The sequence below is a fragment of the Saccopteryx bilineata genome, chromosome 6 (genome assembly GCF_036850765.1).
Source record: "Saccopteryx bilineata isolate mSacBil1 chromosome 6, mSacBil1_pri_phased_curated, whole genome shotgun sequence".
NCBI lineage: Eukaryota > Metazoa > Chordata > Mammalia > Chiroptera > Emballonuridae > Saccopteryx > Saccopteryx bilineata.
In genome coordinates, this window is record NC_089495.1 from 160,989,764 (window position 1) to 161,008,938 (window position 19,175).

The 19,175-nt window shown below is 53.0% G+C and overlaps 1 protein-coding gene across 1 annotated transcript; it reads right to left on the minus strand.

The window, feature by feature from the left end:
- Positions 1–770: 770 nt before the first annotated feature.
- Positions 771–7,565, minus strand: CPSF4L (cleavage and polyadenylation specific factor 4 like). The gene is made up of 6 exons (XM_066237563.1): positions 7,463–7,565; positions 6,950–7,000; positions 5,116–5,268; positions 2,277–2,372; positions 1,437–1,530; positions 771–1,008 (listed from the first exon to the last, which is right to left on the minus strand). The coding sequence occupies exons 1-6, from the start codon at positions 7,563–7,565 to the stop codon at positions 771–773; spliced, it is 735 nt and encodes a 244-aa protein (XP_066093660.1).
- Between the last annotated feature and the right edge of the window lie 11,610 nt (positions 7,566–19,175).

Sequence of the window (19,175 nt, forward strand, 5' to 3'; positions counted from 1 at the left end):
ACACCAGCTGCTTCTGGGGCCTCATCGGAGGCGGGACGAGCAGCCATTGGGAAAGGGGGTTTGTAAAGTCCCCAGGTAGAAGCAGGAGGCGCTGACTCCCGTGGCCTGCTGGGCTGCAGATACAGGGACCGTGTGAAGAAGCCAAGACCTCCCGCAGCCATTCCTTCTGCACATCATGGCAACATTCCACCAAGGGCAGGGGCTCAGGCCAGGCATTCAGGCACAAGCCAGATTTTGAAATGCCTATATATGTACCATTCTAACTGCCAAAAGCAAAGCTTCTGATGAAGGTAAAAAATGGGCTTATGAATCCCCGGGTCATAGAGGGTTGCTTCCCACTTTCTAGTGGAAATGCCACTCTGAATCAGCAGGTGTCGCCCTTCTCCCATGCCATTGCCATCCCAGCCTGGCCTGGGCCCTCTGCTAATTGACTGGATATAGACCTGCTAATTAATGAGAGCAGCAGCAATCGTTCTTTGGTCTCAGGCCCTACAGAAACAGGCGGGGCAGGTGGCAGATGTGGCCCGCAGGCCGCAGTGTGCTGACCCTGCTGGGAGCTGTCATCAGTGCCTGGTATCCGCAGGATGAGTTCTGTTCCCACAAGGGCCCCACACAGCAGGGTGGCCCTGATTCACAATAACAATTTTGGACCATGAGTCCTGGGCTAGATCCATGTTATTTAACAAAACCACGTGGGTGTTATCCAACTAAGGAGAAGGGGGGCCTCACGGGGCGGTGGTGGTGCTGAGAGCTGAGGAATCCTACCTGAATCAGCAGAGCTTATAGAGGTTGGAGGGGGTCAAGGAGCAACCACCACACGGCTGTGCCTTTCCCAGGACTGGAACACTGAGCTGATGGTGTGCGAGTGAGGGCAGCTGGGCCAGTGCAGGGTCAGGACTCCGAGCTCCCCAGGAAATGCATGCAGTAAGTGGCGGGAGACACGTCGGCCCCTTCCTGCCTGCACTCACCTTCATGTCACTTGGGTTGAATAAAAGAATCATCTTGGGACTGAGGAAGCAGAGACAGACAATTACAGCTGGACTCTCTAACCCGCTCCTCACTTGCTCTCTGAGCTGCGTGGATTTCATGTCCCAGAGGCCCAGGAAGGAGCCGGAACCTGTGCGGGGAGTGAGAACTGCAGGGGATTTGGGTGTTGAATGTTTCTCCTCTTGTTTCTAGAACAGTTCGTGAGGAGCTACGTGCCCATCCCCAGCACAAACCTCCATGAGCAGCGTGGCTTGGAGCACAATGCCCCCCCGAAGGCTCTGCAGGGGTGAGGGGAGAGGGGGCAGGGGAGCAAGGCAGCAGAACCAGGCGGCAGATGCCGGACGCTGCCGGGCACTCCATCTCCCGCCTCGGGCCTTGAAGCCATGGAAGGATCTAGATCTGGAAGCCAGGGAGAGGGTGGGCCCTGCACTCAGGGGGATGATACTTACTGTGCATATTGGCACTCGGGTCCCTCGGGGCAGAAGCCAACGAAGTAGTTACTGCACATCGTCCTGTGGACATGGCGGTATTTGCACAGGGGACCTGCTGGGCAGCGAGAAGCCAGCCAGAAGGATCTGCATTAGCAAAGCGAGGTGGGGGCAGGGGTGCGCCATGACCAAGCTCCCTGGGAAGGGTCCGGATGGGCATGGGCTCACCACTTCTCTGGGTGTGTAAAGCCCCCTCAACTTTCCACACTGCCCGTAGCCATGTGCCGGAGTCAGGAAAGGGAACCTTGGAATGCGCAGGGTGGGAAGTGTCCCTAACACGCTCTGTTTTGAAGGACTTACGTAGATGTGGACCGTAACTGCCACCTTGTATTTGTTGAGCCACAGGAGATACAGCCGAGGCAAGGCTAACCCCACATCTCACTGCCCTCCTCCAGCACCCCTCCCTGTAACCACCCCCTATGGACCGGACCTTTGGCAAGGGCTCCCCGTGGGTCCCGGGTCCCTACATCTGAGCGGCCCAGCGGCCCTAGCGGGGAGGTGTTTTCCCTTTCCATAAGCTCACACAGCTGATACATCCTGAAGCCATCGGGATGTGAACCCAAGTAAGCCTGTTTCAAGAAGCCCACCATGCCCACACCAGGCTGCATAGTGTCAAGAAGGGTTTTCCCACGGGAACGAGAGTGAGAACTGTGGAGAGGACTTCTATTGGGGCTTCAACTCAGGGCCAGACCTCACCCCAACAGAGCCTCCTCAGCAGTTTGCAGTCTCCCTGTGGGGGGGGGGGGACTGCCCATCCTGGTCACCCACATCCCCTAACCCCCCTTTCTGTTGGGGCCTCACCGTCTTTGCAGAAACCTTGGTCATACCGAGGACAGCTCTGGGTCTTGAAAGCTGCCTTTGTGTGAAGAAAGGAACAATCCTTGTTGCTGCAATCGCCTGAAAATCCCAGCAGTCTCTATATTAAGAGGTTCATCTTCACGGTCACTTCTGCCCTCCCCACACAGAACTGACCTCGCCCCTCAAATAGAAGCCACTTGCTTTCCTTCTGGTCGCCAGCAGCTTTTGAGGAGAGTCAAGTATTTCTCATCCTTCCTGCAATCTAAGAAGGGTGGACCCCCAATAATATTTGCTAAGCAGGGCTTGGGGTGAATGTACACATTTGGAGGAGCTGGGGCAGGGCTAGAGATCCAGGAGGGGGAACAGGAACTGAAGGCATTTAGACACCGTCAGGGAGGAAGGAACCAGGAAAGACAGGGAAACGGAGGGCCCAGGGCTGGCAGCTTAAGACTCAAGAAGACACAAGACACCGAATAGAGATGTTGCCATGCGCTGTGACTAAAAGCCCACTCTTACTCCCTGCCATGAAACCGACCCGCCTTCAGAGCCTGGGGAGTAGCTCTTCTCAGTGAAATCACCAAGAGGAGCAGAGCCCTGCTTCAGAGCCTCCTCGGGATGCAGAGATGCCACGGAGGGAACACCTGTGGTTGCTGTAGAGAGCAAGACCCAGGGCTTCTAGAAGGTCTGCACACACCATTCTAGACTTGCCGTGAGAACCCTCTTAGATGTCTCTCAGGACCCAGGGGCTCTGACAGCAGCATGGGGGAGATTCAGTCCATTTCCTACCACCATCAAGCTGGGAATTGGTGTTTCCATTCTCACCCCCCTTAAATGTCTACAACTCAGCCTTTTAGAGCCGAAAGGAACCCCATAGTGTCTATGATAGTGGTTTTCAAACTGCTCCAAAGAGATCTGTTTTGTACATTGGGCTTCTGCAAGCCAAGGGCTCACCTGAAGAAGAGCACCGCTGATTCCTAGGAGCTCTAAACCTCGGTCCATACCCAGACCTCCCATTTCAGAAGCAAAAACGCCAGGGATCAGAGAAGGGAGATGTCATGTCCATTTCCACAGGGTTTCCTCACATTGACAAAGGGTTCGCTTGGTCATCACCAGCGTGCAGTTGACATAGGGCTTGAGCTTTCTAATGGAATCTAAGTGACCTCCACCCTGGGGCTGGTGAACACTTCATAGATGGAGACAATGGGAAGTCATCCTATGCGCTGATGTAACCTTTCTGCCCTGGATGCACGTTTCTGCATTCCTCTTGCGGCCAGCAGGTGGCGCCCCCACCTCACCCTCCAGAGATACCCCGGGTACCTTTGGGATGGGCACAGCCAGGAGCAGGGGGCCAAAGACCGCAGACTTCCTCGCGCTTTTCTACTGCCCCCTCCCACTTCTGCACTCCCCAACAATATATTTTAAGATAAAACAATTTTCTTCCAATAAGAATGATAATTACTTCGGTATGAGATTAGAAACAGATATTTGTTCATTCACTCTAACAGCCAAAACATACCTTACATATTGTAATCAATTGATTTACCTGTCTGCCCTTCGGAATGGGAGTTCTTGGAGGGCAGAAGGAGGGGACCTGGCCCTATTCCTGTATTCATGCCCAGCATGGTATCTCCAAAAGAAAACCAATCCAGGGTATTGAAGGAGTAGATAAATAGTATTTCCAAGTGACAGCGGTTTAGCAATGACTCAGATACTCTCTGTCCTTTCCCTCCACAAACCCGTGTGGGCAGCCCTCAGACACTGCCACAGCTCTCACCTCCAAGGGGCAGGCAGGACACAGACTCTGGCCTGGAAGGAGCTCTTGCTGACCCAGGGGTGCTCTGCATTAGTCCCAGATAGCCAGCTCCCCCGCCTCCCACTGATGAAGACCACCTGTCCCAGTGCGGGCTCAGTTTCCAAGCCAAGCCACCTCTGCCGGAGGCGTCCCTGGAGACTGTCCCTGCTCTCTCTCTCTCTCTCTCTCCTTCCAGGTCACTACTCTTTTCAGAACACAATTTGAAAACCACTGGACTAGACAATCCTTCAGGCTCCTTCCAGTTCAGAAAAGCACTGAGCTGTAGAATTCTATGGTCAAAGATGAGGCAGAAACACACCCACAGATTCCTTGCTTAAATGGGGCAGGAAGTGGTGGCGGCTCCCCACTCTGTGCCCCTTGGATGACAAAAGAACGTCTGGAGATCAGATGGAGGTGAAACGCTGGCCCAGACCTGACCGCACAAGATAATTCTAGGGGTTATACCTCTGAACCTCGTGGTTATTTGTTTACAGTTATGTTTTATTGCCAGTAAGTGATGCTAGTTGTCCATTTGTGGAAGCAATGTCAAGTTTTCTTCTAAAATAAGAGTTTAAAATGGCAACACAGTTGGAAGATCAGATGATGGCGCAGGTCACAGCTGCTTTGTGAGAATGACCAGCATCAGGAAAGTGGTCCCCGTGTGCCTGCTGTTTGGGGACCACTGGCCTGGACCTCGGTCCCCGTCCCAAACCCCAGACAGAGATGACCCATTCGAGGTTATTTCCAGATGGTCAGTCTGGGTGTGTGACTTAGCCAGGACTGGGCAGGGAAACAATTCAGCCTTTGATTCCAACTGCACCCTCTGCTACCTTTGGGGTAAACGGTGTGTGCCTGAGCCTGGAGCCGGCAGATAAACAGGGACCAGGGTTCAGTTCCCCTTTCTCTAGAGCATTGGAGAGGCTTAGACAGGCCTGGTCTGCCACCTGACACATGTAAGGCACCCTGTGGGCGTCCGTCCCAAACATCCCATCCCACAGCCCACACTGCCTCCCTCCGAGGGAACGGTCTGGAGCCAAGCAGGAACATTACCGAACTTGGAGTAGAAGTAACACTCGGGCATCCGGGTGACGTCGTACTGGTGCAGGAACTTGCACTGGTCGCTTTTCTTGCACAGTCCCCGGAGCCAGTGCTTACACACCACAGTCTTCCCCCCGCGGGTGTGCCGGAACGGGCATAACTTGCCTGGGGACCAGAGCACCGAGATGGGGGCACCCCCACCTAGTCACAGCCTGGACACTCTCGTCCCTGGGCTTAGGCCCCAGCTGCCCTCCTTCCATCCTTTCTCCTGGCCCCTGGTGGTGGCTAGACCTGGGGGCCAGAGAGAACACGGATGACCTGCTGTTGTCTGAACAGGTGGCTGCTCCACGACCACACCTTTGCCGGAACTTTCTTCTCTGCCCGGCGTGGGGCTGCTGTGCAACTCCAGCAAGCCCCCAGGCTGTCAGGACACCCCTGGAAGCAGCCTACAGCCCTCTCTCCCCCAGGCTTACCGGGGGGCTCCTACCAGAGAGCACAGCCATGACTTCCAGCCCTAGACATGCTTCCTCCACCACCACTCCCATGACACAGCCAGTGCTCATTAAGGGCCTATTGAATTCAAGTCTTTAAAAAAAAAAAAAAAAAGTTATGCTTCCTGATTTCAGGAGTCTAATGCAATGAGCAACTCTGTAAAGATTTAGAAGGAAATGGGAATGTGATCATTTAACTCTTATCAACTTCATCAACGTCATGTTGCCCTCAGCGGAAACGACACCCCAGTTCCCAAGTTTCTAAGCGGGGCTGGTCTCATGCATCTGATAAAATTTGAGATGGGGGGGGGGGGGTGTCTTTATAAATTGCCTTAACCTCCACCCCTGGCCATGGACTTGCTTGAATCTGACCTTCCGCAAAAAGTTTTATTTCTTTGCAAGAGTGTATCCCTGTGAAACAGTGCTCTAGAGACTGGATGGGCCAAGCTGAAGACACAGGGCCCAAGGAGGCATCACTTACTCCTGGCTTCACAAAGCCATCAGCGATCAGTGAGCCGCGTCCTGTCTCACCCCATCTCCCAGGCTGGCCCAAAGACAAAGGAAGCACATGGCAAAATGGCTCCAGGCCCTCCCTGCCTGGGCCCCTCCTGCCTCCCAGCTTCCCCAAAACAGACTCACTTGATCCCGAAAGCAGATCTAAAACTCCCTCACACTGGCAGGAGTTCATAACCTCCGCCGAGAGGGGAACCGTCACCTTGGAGGCCAGACTTTTTTTTTTTTTTTTTTTTGGCAACCGTGTATTTTTATAGGAAGAGCTTGTGAATGGTTCCTGAGCCAGAAGAAAAGCTGAGAACTCCTGTATTTGAGACAGGCCCTTTGGGGAGAGGAGCTACTGCTTGATCCAAATCAGGGTGGAGGGGAAATAGGAGTGCTTGTTGGTAGCATTTCAGAGACTGCAGCCCGAGCTCCCTCGGGGCATAGGGAACGGACGGAACAGCTGAGTGGGCCCTGCACTGATTCAGAGGACAAGGGTGGAGGAAGAATGCCACTCTCCCAGCTGGGAAAAATAAAGAGGGCAGCGTTTTCCTGGGGCCCGTGGGCTGAAACCCACTAATAATACCATCCCCAGCAAGGCAGAAAGGACTGCCCCCTTCCAGGCAGCTCTGGCCGCCCTAACCAATGCTACCGAGTCGGAAATCCTTGGGGGCCTGCTTCTTGGTCAACTCACCCACTTGCCCACTGCCTATTTATGAGATTAAAATTCTGCCCCATCCCAACTTCCCCTCCCCATGTGCAAACTCAACACCCTATTTATTCTAGGCTGAGTTGAGCCCCGTGTGGGTAAGACAGTCCTGCTGCCTACCGCCTCACCCCAGGCCCACCTGCCTGCCTACCTTTCTCACAGAGCCCTTTAGGGAAGAAGTCACACACCGCTGAGCAGGACTCTGGAAGGGGAGCTGGAGAGAGAGGAGGAAGCTTCCACAGAGGTCCTCTACCCCACTGGCAAGTCCCCCAGCACCTTCTCAAGTCCTGCCTTTGGATGCTGGCCTCTGGAACCAGCCTTCAGACCTCAACACCTAAGCCGCTCAACTCTGCAACAGAGGTCGAGGGGGGCCCAAGGCCAGCAGAGGGGGGGCAGCATGGTTTTCCTGGCTTTTCTTGATTCGCCTTCTCTCTTTTCTCAGTCTGCAAAATGGGCTGTCTGGAAGGCAGCCCTATTTTCCTGGAATGCTGCCCAAGCTGTAGGAGGGGAGGCCCGAGGCCCTGAGATTAGAGGGCTAAACTGGGCCTCAGTCTCCCTGGTGAGCAGCAGAGGGATGGGGCTGCCCCATCAGGATGCTGAGCAGAGCAGTCTGGGGGAGGGAGGGAGGGCTCCCAGAGGAATGGCTGGCACCCTTCCTACTCACTATTCATGCCCTGGAAAGGCAGGATTCCTGTGCCCTTTTGCATCTCTACGTCCTCCTCCAGGGTGAAAGTGAGCCTCTCCAGCCCCGCAATGACTTCTTCCATCTTCCCTCTCCTGCTGGGGCTACTAACAGCTGCTCAAGGCCCTGCAGGTGGATCCTATATAGCTCCAGGAGGCCCTTCAAGGGCCAAGGGTCTGACGCCAGGGTCCAGGTGACTGCCAGGCTACACGCTGGGCCCAGCTGCATAGGAGTGGGGCCCAGCTGTCTGCCCGCTCCCACCAATGCAAGTGTGGCCGCCCCAGGGCCCCGCACCCCTACACTGTATAAGCAAGTCAGTCCCGTCCCAACGCAGGCTGCTGGGGAGGAATGAGCAGAGGCCCACATGTGGCTTATCTCTGTTCGTTCGCAAACCCACACAACGCATATGCACGGACGTTACCAAACCTGCGCTCATACTTTCAACATGAGGACACAGACCAGGTTAGCAAGAGAACTTGCACAAACCAACCAGGGCCAGGCTGTTGTGATTCGCCGGCGCTTGGGAGCCAGAGGGTGTGGGGGCGGGGCGGGGTGCAGAAGGACGGAGCCGCCGTCCCCCCCTCACCCCACCTTCCTCTTCCCTCCAATCGGGGCCCCAGCCAACCCCTCCCTCTGGGGCTCCTGACACCCCTTTTCTGGCCTGAGTGACAAGCCCCAAGTGAGCTCTTCCTGGGAGAGAGGGAAGAGAGACTGAAACTCAGAGGAATCGGAAATAGCTGGATGAATGGCGCTTTGTTTACTCCGCGCACAATCGCACGCTGGGCTGGGGGTGGAACCGACCCGAGGCCGCGGCCTCCCCGCCAGGATTCTGCGGAGCCATCCCAGCGCTTCCCCGCCCCTGAGAAAGTGCTTTGTAAACGAAATCTCTATGCAAATGTTGTTTTATTATTATTACCCGCCCCCCCCGGGGGGCCTGGGGACATCTGAAAATGCTTTCAAAGGAGCTTTGTAGGGCTCTAACTGGGGCAAGCGTCCCCCTCTCCCTCCCCCCGGCTCTGAGCCCCTAATTGGCCTTTGCTCAACTGGAGCTGGTGTTTTCCAGAGTCGCACTGGAGCTGATGCCTACAGAACCCAAATGCCGTCCTTCCCTGACCCGCTGGGAGAGCTGGGCCAGGCCCTGCAGGTCCCCAGCTGGGCCAACAAGAATGAGCCTGCTGGGTTTTGTCTCCCTGGAGGAGCTGTGGCTCTAGATGTGTTGTTCTTTTGAACTCTGGATCAGAAGAGAAAATAGTTGGAGAGACACCTGGAGCCAAGAAGAGACCCAGATGGGCAGGGAGGGGATGCAAGAGTTCCCAGAAACTTGGGCCTACCTGCAACCAGTTCCTAGGAAGGTGCCATGGGTGGGGAAGGGGGTCCCTGGGGTAGATGTCCTGGCTTCTCTTAGCCCGATGCATGTGCCCTAATCAGTCCAAGAACACATTCCTCTGTCAGCACAGGCTCCTTTCAGACCCACACCAACCTGGCAGGGCCACCAGGCAAACGATGAAACCCAGGCCCAGCAAACCCAAGGGGGCATATGGTTGGGGAGGTCGTGGCAACGGAATTCAAGTACACGTCTCTGGGTGTTTTCCTTCTATAAACATATGAGGAGCCTCTCTACACTAGGGACTGGGGACCCAAAACAAAGGACTGTGTCCCTGCGCTTCAGGGACGGCCCAGTCAAGTGGGCGCACATTCACCAGCACAGTGAGAATGGTAAGGGGAGAGCCTACTAAGCGGGGGGAGGGGGGGGGGCAGGGAGGCTCTCCGGGATGATGGGGAGAGTATTCCAGAAGAGGGGCCATCTGCACAAAGGCCCTGGGCCTTGAAGCGACATGGCAGGTTGAGGGACGGTCAAGGGTTTGGTTTGGTGGAAGCATGGGTTTTGAGACGGGAAGTGACAGGTGACAAGACTGGAAAAGTAAGTAGGGCCTGAGCTCGAAGTGTCTTTTACAACTTGGTTTTTATCATGAGGGAAACCAGGGGAGGGCCCAGGAAAAACTAGAAGAGCAACACACAGCCCCCTGGGGAAGACTTGTGGAGGAAAGACAGGCAGCAGGCTGCTTAGGAGGTGAAAACTACTAACAGAACTGGAGATAGAGCCAGGGGACCTCCCAGACTGCTGGGGGCTGCAGAGTTCATCGTGAGGACCGAGGAGGAAAGAAGCTCCGGCGGAGACCTCTGTCCATCGGCCCCAGCAGCCCCGCCTCTTCCGGTCCAGGTCCCGCCCCCCACCTGGACCCCCGTCCCACCTTCACGTGCCTGGCCTGAACAAGGTACAGGAGGGATCCCGCGTAGATGAGTGCCCTTCCTCCCAAGACCTCATCAGAAAAATGACAGCACATGGCATTCACGGTTTTTATTCTCCAAAATACCTTCTGTAGTGGGTTGAATCCCCCCTCACACACTCCAAAAAAAAGATAGTCCAAGTCCTAACCCCTGGTCCCTGTGAATGTGACCTTATTTGGCAATTGGGTCTTTGCAGATGTAATTAAGGATCTTGAGGTGAGATCATCCTGGAATTAGGATGAGTCCCAGACAAAAGGACTGGTGTTCTTATAAGAAAGAAGAGGGAGACTGGAGACACGCAAATGCAGAAGAGGCCTAGGGAAGAAGACCCTGTCAGACAAGAGGACGAGAGCGGGGCAGCCAGTGCCCACGAGTGCCAAGGAAGGCTGGCCATCGCAGGGAGCCAGGAGGGACGTCTGGGCCCGCATCTCCCTCAGATGTTCTGGAAGGAGCCAACCCTGCCAGCGCCTTGCTCTCAGACTTTCGGCCTCCAGAACTATGAAAAAACAGATTCCTGTCGTCTTAAGCCACCACCTTTGTGATCATTTTTCACGGCAGCCTCAGGAAACTAATACATCGTCCCACTCAGAAACTCAATTTCGGAAGACCTCACCCCCTTATAGATAAGCAAATGGACACACAGAAGAGGTGGCTGACTGCCAAGGTCCCACAGCTAATGAATGTCAACAGGGAGTCCGACCTGGGTTTCCCACCTTGCAAGCCCTCTGTCTCACTCAGATCAGGGGAGTGTCCCCCCGGCCTGTTTCTATTGCCACCTCACGGGCTCGAGCGGACCAGCCCCGCTGGTCCTGGCAATGCCCTGGAGAAGGGCTCTGGGGCATCTCCTCTGGAACCTCACAGTTCACTCTTCTGTGCCTGGGAGCTTATCCCCAACACTATGTTTTCATTGATTAATTCATAGCTGCAAAGTGGGTGCATAAGTCGCTACACAAACAGTGGCGTTAATTTTTAATCACCATCATTACGAGGCTCTCATGTCTAACCCCAGCTGTGGTTCTCCTGAGTCATCACCCTCCCTTTAGAAGCGAGTTGCTCTGAAAAGCAGGGGCTGCTGGGAACTCTAGAACTCTCTGGCCGCAGAAGTCATTGTGCCCAGGCCCCTGGCATTGGACCAGTCACAGGCAGTGCTTTTCTGGCCACACCTTCCTTTCTGGTATCTGTTCATCTGCCTCTCTCCACCTGGGCACCCTGAAAGGCTGCAGACTGTGGCATCGGGCAGGCCAGGGTTCAAATCCAAGGCTGGTCATTTAATCACCTTTCTGAGCCCCAGATTCTGCCCAGACCCACAGCAGGACCTCTTTGGGGGGCTGTCAATAACCGGCTCTCTGGCACGGGGAGCCGTCCTTCCCAGGAGGAATGTGCTATGAGGCACTAAATGGGGCATACCCTGGGTCTCAGAGCTCCAGGTGTCCTGCCCCCAGTCCGTGATACCTCCCCTCCTTCAAGTTGATTATTCCTAAGGGTCTCCATAAGAGGAGCTGGGGCCAGGGGCTTCCTAAGTCCACCAGGGATGAGCTTGGCAGCTGGTAACCATGGTGTTGAGAGGGGATGAGGGTCAGGAGGAGCCCCAGTGACCCACAGTGGCTGCCACTCAGTCCCAGGAACAATGAGCCAGTGTTCCCTGCCCTCTTCATTGCTCTTTGTACCCCAGAGATGCCACTTTGTGGGGACAGCTGTTCACCTCACAAAAGCCACTTGGAGTGTGGGGAAGTGAGGTCCAGTGGCTGGGACGGTCCTGCTCCGTCTTTGCCTGGGAGCTCAGTCTCTGGGAGTCCAGTGGTTCTAGGAACTGCACTCTGGAAAAGTGTCTCCTCCTGGGAGCTTGGATACAGTACCAGGACTAATGAGCCTCCCCCCTATTTTTCATCAGGGCCTCTTCCAGTGCTCACTGGAGCCACTTAAGTTGCTTCTACCCATTTTACAGGTAAAGAAACCAAGACCCAAACTGAAGTGACTGCCTAAGCTCACACAGGGACCTAGATGTTGGGAACAGGGACCTAGAATCCCAACCTTTGCTACCAGTTATGAGGATTTAATTGGTTGAGGTTCACTCCTATCTGTAGTCTCTCTAATTCCCCCAAACCCGGAAAGAGAGCCATCATCATTTCTCTCCTATAGCTGAGAAAACAGGCTCAGAGTCTTCACAAAGACGCAAGCTCAGTCTGCATGACCCCAAAGCCAAACTCCCCCGGGCTGCTGAGCTGCGGTGTGTGGGAAGGGGGCAGGAGTGTGGGGGGTGAGAAGGGAAGGGTGGAGGCAGGTGTGGGGGTCCTGGGGGTGATGTTTGAGAGTGTGACTGGGCCTCTGCATGGGCATCTGGGTTGTATTTTAGCTCCAAGAGGCAAGGAGATAGGACATTTGGTGCTCAAGAAGCCAGCCCGGATAGCTTTTTCCCTCCATTCTTGTCACCACCAAGTATCTTGGTCTTCAGGTGGCCTTCAGCAGAGCTCCTCAAGGCTCAGAGGGAAGCCTGAGGAGCTGCCCCGAGCCTCCTGGAGCTCAGAGGGAAGCCTCCCTGGGTCCTGCCTAGGAGAGTGTGGTAGACAGAATATTCCCCCAAATACCTACACCTTGATGCCAACCCTCTGAATATGTCCATCTTATATGGCAGAAGGGACATTACAGATGTGATTAAGGACCTTGAGATGGGGAGTTTATCCTGGATTATTTGAGTGGGCTTGGTGTAATCACCGAATCCTATAAGACAAAGGCAGGAGGGACAGAGGGAGGGAGGGAGGGAAAAGAGAGACAAATTTTTTTTTTTTTTTTACAGAGACAGAAAGAGAGTCAGAGAGAGGGATAGATAGGGACAGACAGACAGGAATGAAGAGAGATGAGAAGCATCAATCATTAGTTTTGCATTGCAACACCTTAGTTGCTCATTGATTGCTTTCTCATGTGTCTTGACTGTGGGGCTACAGCAGACCAAGTAACCCCTTGCTCAAGCCAGCGACCTTGGGTCCAAGCTGGTGAGCTTTTGCTCAAACCAGATGAGCCCACACTCAAGCTGGTGACCTCGGGGTCTCGAACCTGGGTCCTCTGTGTCCCAGTCCGACGCTCTATTCACTGTGCCACCGCCTGGTTAGGCAAAAGAGAGATATTTAAAGAAAGAGAGAAAGAGAGAGATCTGAAGATTTTAATATGCTACACTCAAAGCTTTGAAGACAGGAGGTGGAGCCATGAGCCAAGGGATGCAGGCGGCCTCTAAAAGCTAGAGAGGCCAGGAAACAAACTCTGCCCTAGAACCTGGAATGCAGACCTTCCAAACCCAGAACTGTAAGACAATAAATTCAGATTGTTTGAAGTCACTACCCTTGTAACAATTTGGCACAGCAACAATAGGACACTAAACAGAGGCGAAGGTAACCAATTGATAGGCAGTTAAATCTCATTTGCAGAGAGCTAAGACCACTTAGCTCCCATCTGAATATCAAGGATTTCCAAGACAGACATGAAACAAATCCATTGACAGGTAGAGCGTTGTCCAGGCAGCAGGGTACCGGATTTCCAGCGGAAGCAGCATGGTCCACTAGGGAGGCCACTTCTGGTTCTCTAGGGCTGCACTGGGCAAGTCCACTGCTGAGAGGCTCGAGGGGCTGGGAGCCGGCTGGGGCAGGAACTAGAACCTGAGGCCTTGGGAGTCACTGAGAGTCCGCCTTTCAGCTTTGGGTCTGATTTGCATTCTAGAAAGAGCCCTCTGGCTGCAAACCTGGAGCCACTCTCCAAGGGAAGGCCAGAGAAGGGGCTCCAGCTGTGAACACACCAGAATCCAGAAGCGGCCCCAAGAAGGAAGATACAGAACCATTCCCTGCATCCCCGAGGGAGTCTGTGCCTTGTAAAATAGGAAAATGTAGACGGTCAAGATAAACCGTAGTCATTAGCAAAGTTCTAATATCTTTCCTTGCGTCCCACTGGGCAGTCTGTGTACCTCCTGATGTGCCCTTTGCCTCACCTGGACGAGAGAGAGGAAGGTTTCTATAGAACACAGAACAGCCAGCTGGCTGGTGGATCCTGTGATGGATCAATTCTTCCAGCCACAGCCTGGGGTGCTGTTCACTTGGATGGATTGAGGGGCAAGGTCATACATTTGATCTTCCTGGAGGTCAATGGAGCCTGGAAGAAAAACTTCATGTTCATCAGCACAGGCTGCCCTGCAGCCTGTTATCTCTAAATGATTCCTGGGTCATGAGGGAGACAGAGGACAGACGGAAAACCCTCCAGGCCTTGGCGATCGACAGGGAGTCAATTGTGCCTACTTTGTGTTCGAAGTCTGGTGGCTGCGGCGGGCAAGCAGAGGGCAGCTCCTCATGGTTCCCAGCCTGGATAAACTACGCCCACCCCAGGGCTGGGGGGCGGGGGGTGGAGAGTCAGCAGGGCCCACAGCCCTGACCTTCTCTCCTGTGTTGATCAGAACCATAAAGCTGCCTTTGGTCTCATTTCTTGGCTTGTCTCTGAATTCCATCTCGGCCATGAATTCCGATCTAGATGTGCAGACATGCAGGAAGCTGCCCACGGTCTTGGTCAGCTGGGGCGGCTGCAGCGAAACTCCAGAGAGCAAGGGCTCCAACAGCAGAAACTCCAGAGAGCAAGGGCTCCAACAGCAGACACGGATTCCTCACAGTTCTGGAGCCAGAACGCCAAGATCCTGGCAGATTCAGTTCCTTGTGAGCAGTGGTCCCAACCTTTTTTGGGCCATGAACTGGTTTAAGGTCAGAAAATATTTTTACGGACCGGCCTTTAGGGTGGGACAGATAAATGCACAAAATAAAATTATGCGACTGGGGTAAAAACTGTGTTATTTTTACCTATAATTGTCGAACTTACAAGACAAGCATCAAGAGTGAGTCTTAGATGATGTAATGATGAATCTGGTCATTTTTTTAAAAATAAAACACCGTTCAGACTTAACTATAAATAAAATGGAAATAATGTAAGTTATTTATTTTTTCCGGGTAGAGAGAGACCTCTGGTCTCTTTTCCTCTTCTTACAAGGATACTGATCCCAGCAGGGGACCCACCCTCTTGACCTCATCCAACTCTAATCTCCTGCTCCAAATCCTGCCTTCTGAGGCCATCTTATTGGGGGTTAGGGCATCAATATGTGAATTTGATTCTGTCAAATTCTGTCCATAGCACCTATCCCACAGACACCTGTCTCCTTGACATTCATTTTGAAATGGCTTCCATATGTCTGAGCTCAAACTCTAACTTCCTAGAACTGGGTGCCACCTTCTCTGTCTTGCCCACTCAGGAATGTCACCACCACCCAGGTGCTTGGGCCAAGGCTGGAGGTGTCCTTGATTCCCCAAAAATGCTGGTCCCTGCTCATCACCTCACAGGTTCTTCCTCATTCCTTGATCTGGTTTGAACACCACTTTCTCGGCGGGGAGACACCGCCCCCATCACCTCTCTACAGGGAGAGTCTGACATTCCCTATGCAGTGTGTCCACTTATTGTCTTGCCCACCCCCATCTTAGCCCAAGCTGCCATCATATGACTTCTCTATCAGGTTCAGCAGGCCCACAAAAATATTTTCATTTCTTTAAAATCTGAAGAAAATACATGAACCTTTAGGTTGAAGAAAAACTTTTCATCTATATCAACCCATTCATCTTTTTTACCATCATGGTCATAAAATATCATTCTAACAACTTTTATGGAGGAAGGGACCCACGAAAAGTCACAGTGCCACCCTGGGGCCGTGTTTGTCTGGTCTGTGCTTGGCACAGAGTAGGTGCTCAATAAACACCTGATGAATAATTAAAGCTGTGCTGTGGATTTCTGTTTTCAGTCTCTCTGCAGTCAGCCCTGGCTCGGCTCGGGGCAGAGAGGAGCCCTGGCTGTAAGAAATGACATTGAGGCAGCAGCATCTTGCAGGAATGGGAGATGGCACGGGCCACCTATTGCCCCAGATTCACCGAAAGCAGATCACGGGTGGGGCCGCCTTCCCGACCCATTCCTCCTTCTGACCCCAGAATGAGAAATTAGAAAGGGCCTCTGTGTGGTTATTTCTCAAATCCTCATAGGAACACTGTTACTAGCTGAAAAGAAGTGTCAGTTTTCTCCAGAAAGTAGGTACCATATTTCCCCATGTATAAGACGATCTCATGTATAAGATGCACCTTAATTTTGGGGTCCAAAATTTGAAAAAAAAATGTATTACATAAAGTTATTGAACTCAAGTTTTATTCATCATAAAATACATACAACTCCTCATCACTGTCAAAACTCCCATCCATTAGCTTGTCCTCATCTGTGTCTGATAACAAATCAGTCTTCAACAACGAGTGCAAAAACAAGCACGAAAAAGCAGAAAATGCAAGTAAAAAAACTACAACCACTGTATAAGATGCACCCAGTTTTTAGACACCAAATTTTTTGAAAAGGGGTCTTATACATGGGGAACTATGGTAATTTAAGATTCAAGTGTAGCCCTGGCAGGTTGGCTTGGTGGATGGAGTGTCAGCCCAGTGTGCAGATGTCCCAGGTTTGATCCCTGGTCAGGGCACACATAAGAAGTGACCATCTGCTTCTTCCCCTCCCTTTCCCTCTCCTCTTTCTCTTCTTCTGTTGCAGCCAGTGGCTGAATTGGTTGGAGTGTCGGCCCAAGGCATTGAGGATAGATAGCTCTGTTGATTTGAGCATGGGCCCCAGACGGGCGTTGCCGGGTGGATCCCTGTCAGGGCACATGCAGGAGTCTATGTCCCCTCATTTCACTTAAAAAAAAAAGATTTAAGTATATAAATTTTCTCCTATGGGATTTCATGAGCCATTTTCCCCTTTTTTGTTTTGAGTCAACAACACATGACCTGGAAACATTTTTGTCTTGAATTGGCCCTTCTGGTGAAGGAAGGAAGGGAGGGAGGGAAGGAGGGAGAAAGGAAGGAAGGAAGGAAGGAAGGAAGGAAGGAAGGAAGGGGAAGGGAAGGAAGGAAATGGAAAGAAAAGGAAAGAGAAGGAAGGAAGGAAGGAAAGAAGGAAGGAAGGAAGGAAGGAAGGAAGGAAGGAAGGAAGGAAGGAAGGGAAAGAAAAAAGAAAGAGAGAGAGAAAAAGAGAAAGAAAGAAAGAAAGAAAGAAAGAAAGAAAGAAAGAAAGAAAGGAGGGAGGGAGGGAGGGAGGGAGGGAGGGAGGGAGGGAAGGAAGGAAGGAAGGAAGGAAGGAAGGAAGGAAGGAAGGAAGGAAGGAAGGAAGGAAGGAAGGAAGGAAGAAAATCTCATCATTCCTGTAAGAGCAGTGATTTTTTGCAGCAGTCAACAGGATACTTGGCAAAGGCCCGAGCACATGCTGGAGAGATACGACTGATTGTGGGGAAGCCACTGGAATCTAGGTGGTGAGGTCAGGGATTCTGCTCAGCCCTCTGCAGTGCCTGTTCCCAACACAGAATGGCCGGGCTCCAGGGATCGATACTGCTGAGGTTGAGAAATCCTGCTCTGGAAGAGTCTAAACTGTGTGCCTTGGGTGAATGACTTGGTTGGCTTGGGCCTAGCCCTCCAGAGGGTTGTTTTATTGATCTGTGTCTTGGCCTCAAGCCTTTGATTCATACTGAGCAGATAAGCAGCCCTATAGGGTTGTGCTTGAATGTATCTGCTACGAGACTGTGGTGGAGGACGTTGTCTGGAACCCCAGCCCTGCCGCCTTCAAAGATCTGACGGGAATCTCTCTCAGACCCGAGTTAGAAAAAGCTGAGCTGCTTCTGGGACTGTTTCAATCCTGTGGACATTGTGAGTCTCATAACAGTTCGGTTTCCCTTTTTGCTCTGACTGATAGGAAGCTCAGAGCCCGATTCCCAGCCCACCTTTGAGAACTGTGGAGGCCCACCCTGGTAACAGTTCTGTGTACCAGTCTCTTAGTTCTCTGCATGTTTGTTCCACCCTTGTTTTCCCTCTGGTCTATTTTTAGCCTATTGTAATTTAGGTATTTTGAGCTGCCTTGATCCTTTTTGGAATAAAGCAAGGCAACAAAACAAAACAAAATTCAGCCAAGCCCTGCAGCCTTGAGGGGTGCTTTTTAACATGCCAAATGTCATTTCAGGGTTGGAGTCCTGCTAGGGAGGCAGCTCACCTTGGCTCCTCCTGTCCCTTCCTGGGAGGCTCACCTTGGACAACAGCTCAGTGAGTTAGAGCAACAGGTTTAGAGGCAAAACCACCAACATCCATCCATCTGCCTGCAAATACGTCCCCTCTCCCCAAAATGTTCTTTCCCGTCTCCCATCTGGCTGCTGGCAGGAGGCCACGGGGCCTGCAGAAGACTGCAAAGGGGAAGCAGACAGACTCTCCTGGTTTCTGCTCCTCACTTTCCTTTCCTGCATCTTTAATCAGGATTTGGGGTCCAAAGATTCTTTGTGTACCAGTGATCATGGCGCAGGCACAGGAGGGGCCGTACCAGGGAGGCTCCTGCCTGAGTGTGGAGCAAGTTGGGCACTTTGGGAAGCTGTGAAGGCCAGGGGAGCTAGCGAGGGATATGAACACAGCATACACCTGAAAAGGTTGTCCGGTTTGCACCATCTGGGAAGCACAGCCCCCTCTCAGGTGCTGTTCTGCACCTGCCTGGGCCTCACTGAGCATTGTATTCCTCTGCAGCTGCCTAGAGCTGGAGTGTGGCCCCAGGGCCCCGGCACTCCTGCTGGGCTGGGGATGTGTGCCTGGTCGTGGTCTGGCCCTTGGGGCCACAATACTGTCTGTGTATAACCCCAGTCTCAGCCACGTCCCTCATTAGCTCTAATGAGTCAGTCTAGGGACAGAGGGATATTTTAATTATGCTTTAATTGTTTTCCAGAGAAAGCACACATGCAGCCCAAATTTCTGTCAGTGCTGGGAAAGGGACAGATTTCTGGGACCTGTCTGTCACACTGGGCCTGCGTGGAGAGGAGGGAGTGCGAGGGGCGTCAGCGAGCAGCCAGCGCAGTGCCACCCAGGCTGCGGTTCCCTTCTCAGATACGCCACAGCAGAGGGGAATGTGGGCATCAAGGAGGGAAGGGGGTGAGGCAGGAGAGGGGCTGGGGGAGTCACCACTGGGTCCCCACCCAGGGCAGACACACCCCTGACCTGTTTCCCAAGGAATGAAGCTTCGGGGCAAGTGATAGGAGAAAGCATTTTCAGTCAGTAATGTTCTGGTTCTCACCTGGTGATTTGGAGGAAGTAGCCAAGTGGCTCCTAGCATGTAAAATGGGAACACCAGAGTCTACCTCACTGGGCCACGAGGCTGAATAAGAACACCATATCACCTGTACGTTGACTTTCCAGGTCAAATAGTAGAAGGCACCTGCTGTGTCCTGGTGGGGACAGACCCCACGCGTGGTGGCACCTGGGGCTGAGAACACAGCCTCTCTCGGTTTAATAACAGGCATGCAGACACCAGGTCAGAGACTGTGGGCAGCCCAGCCCTG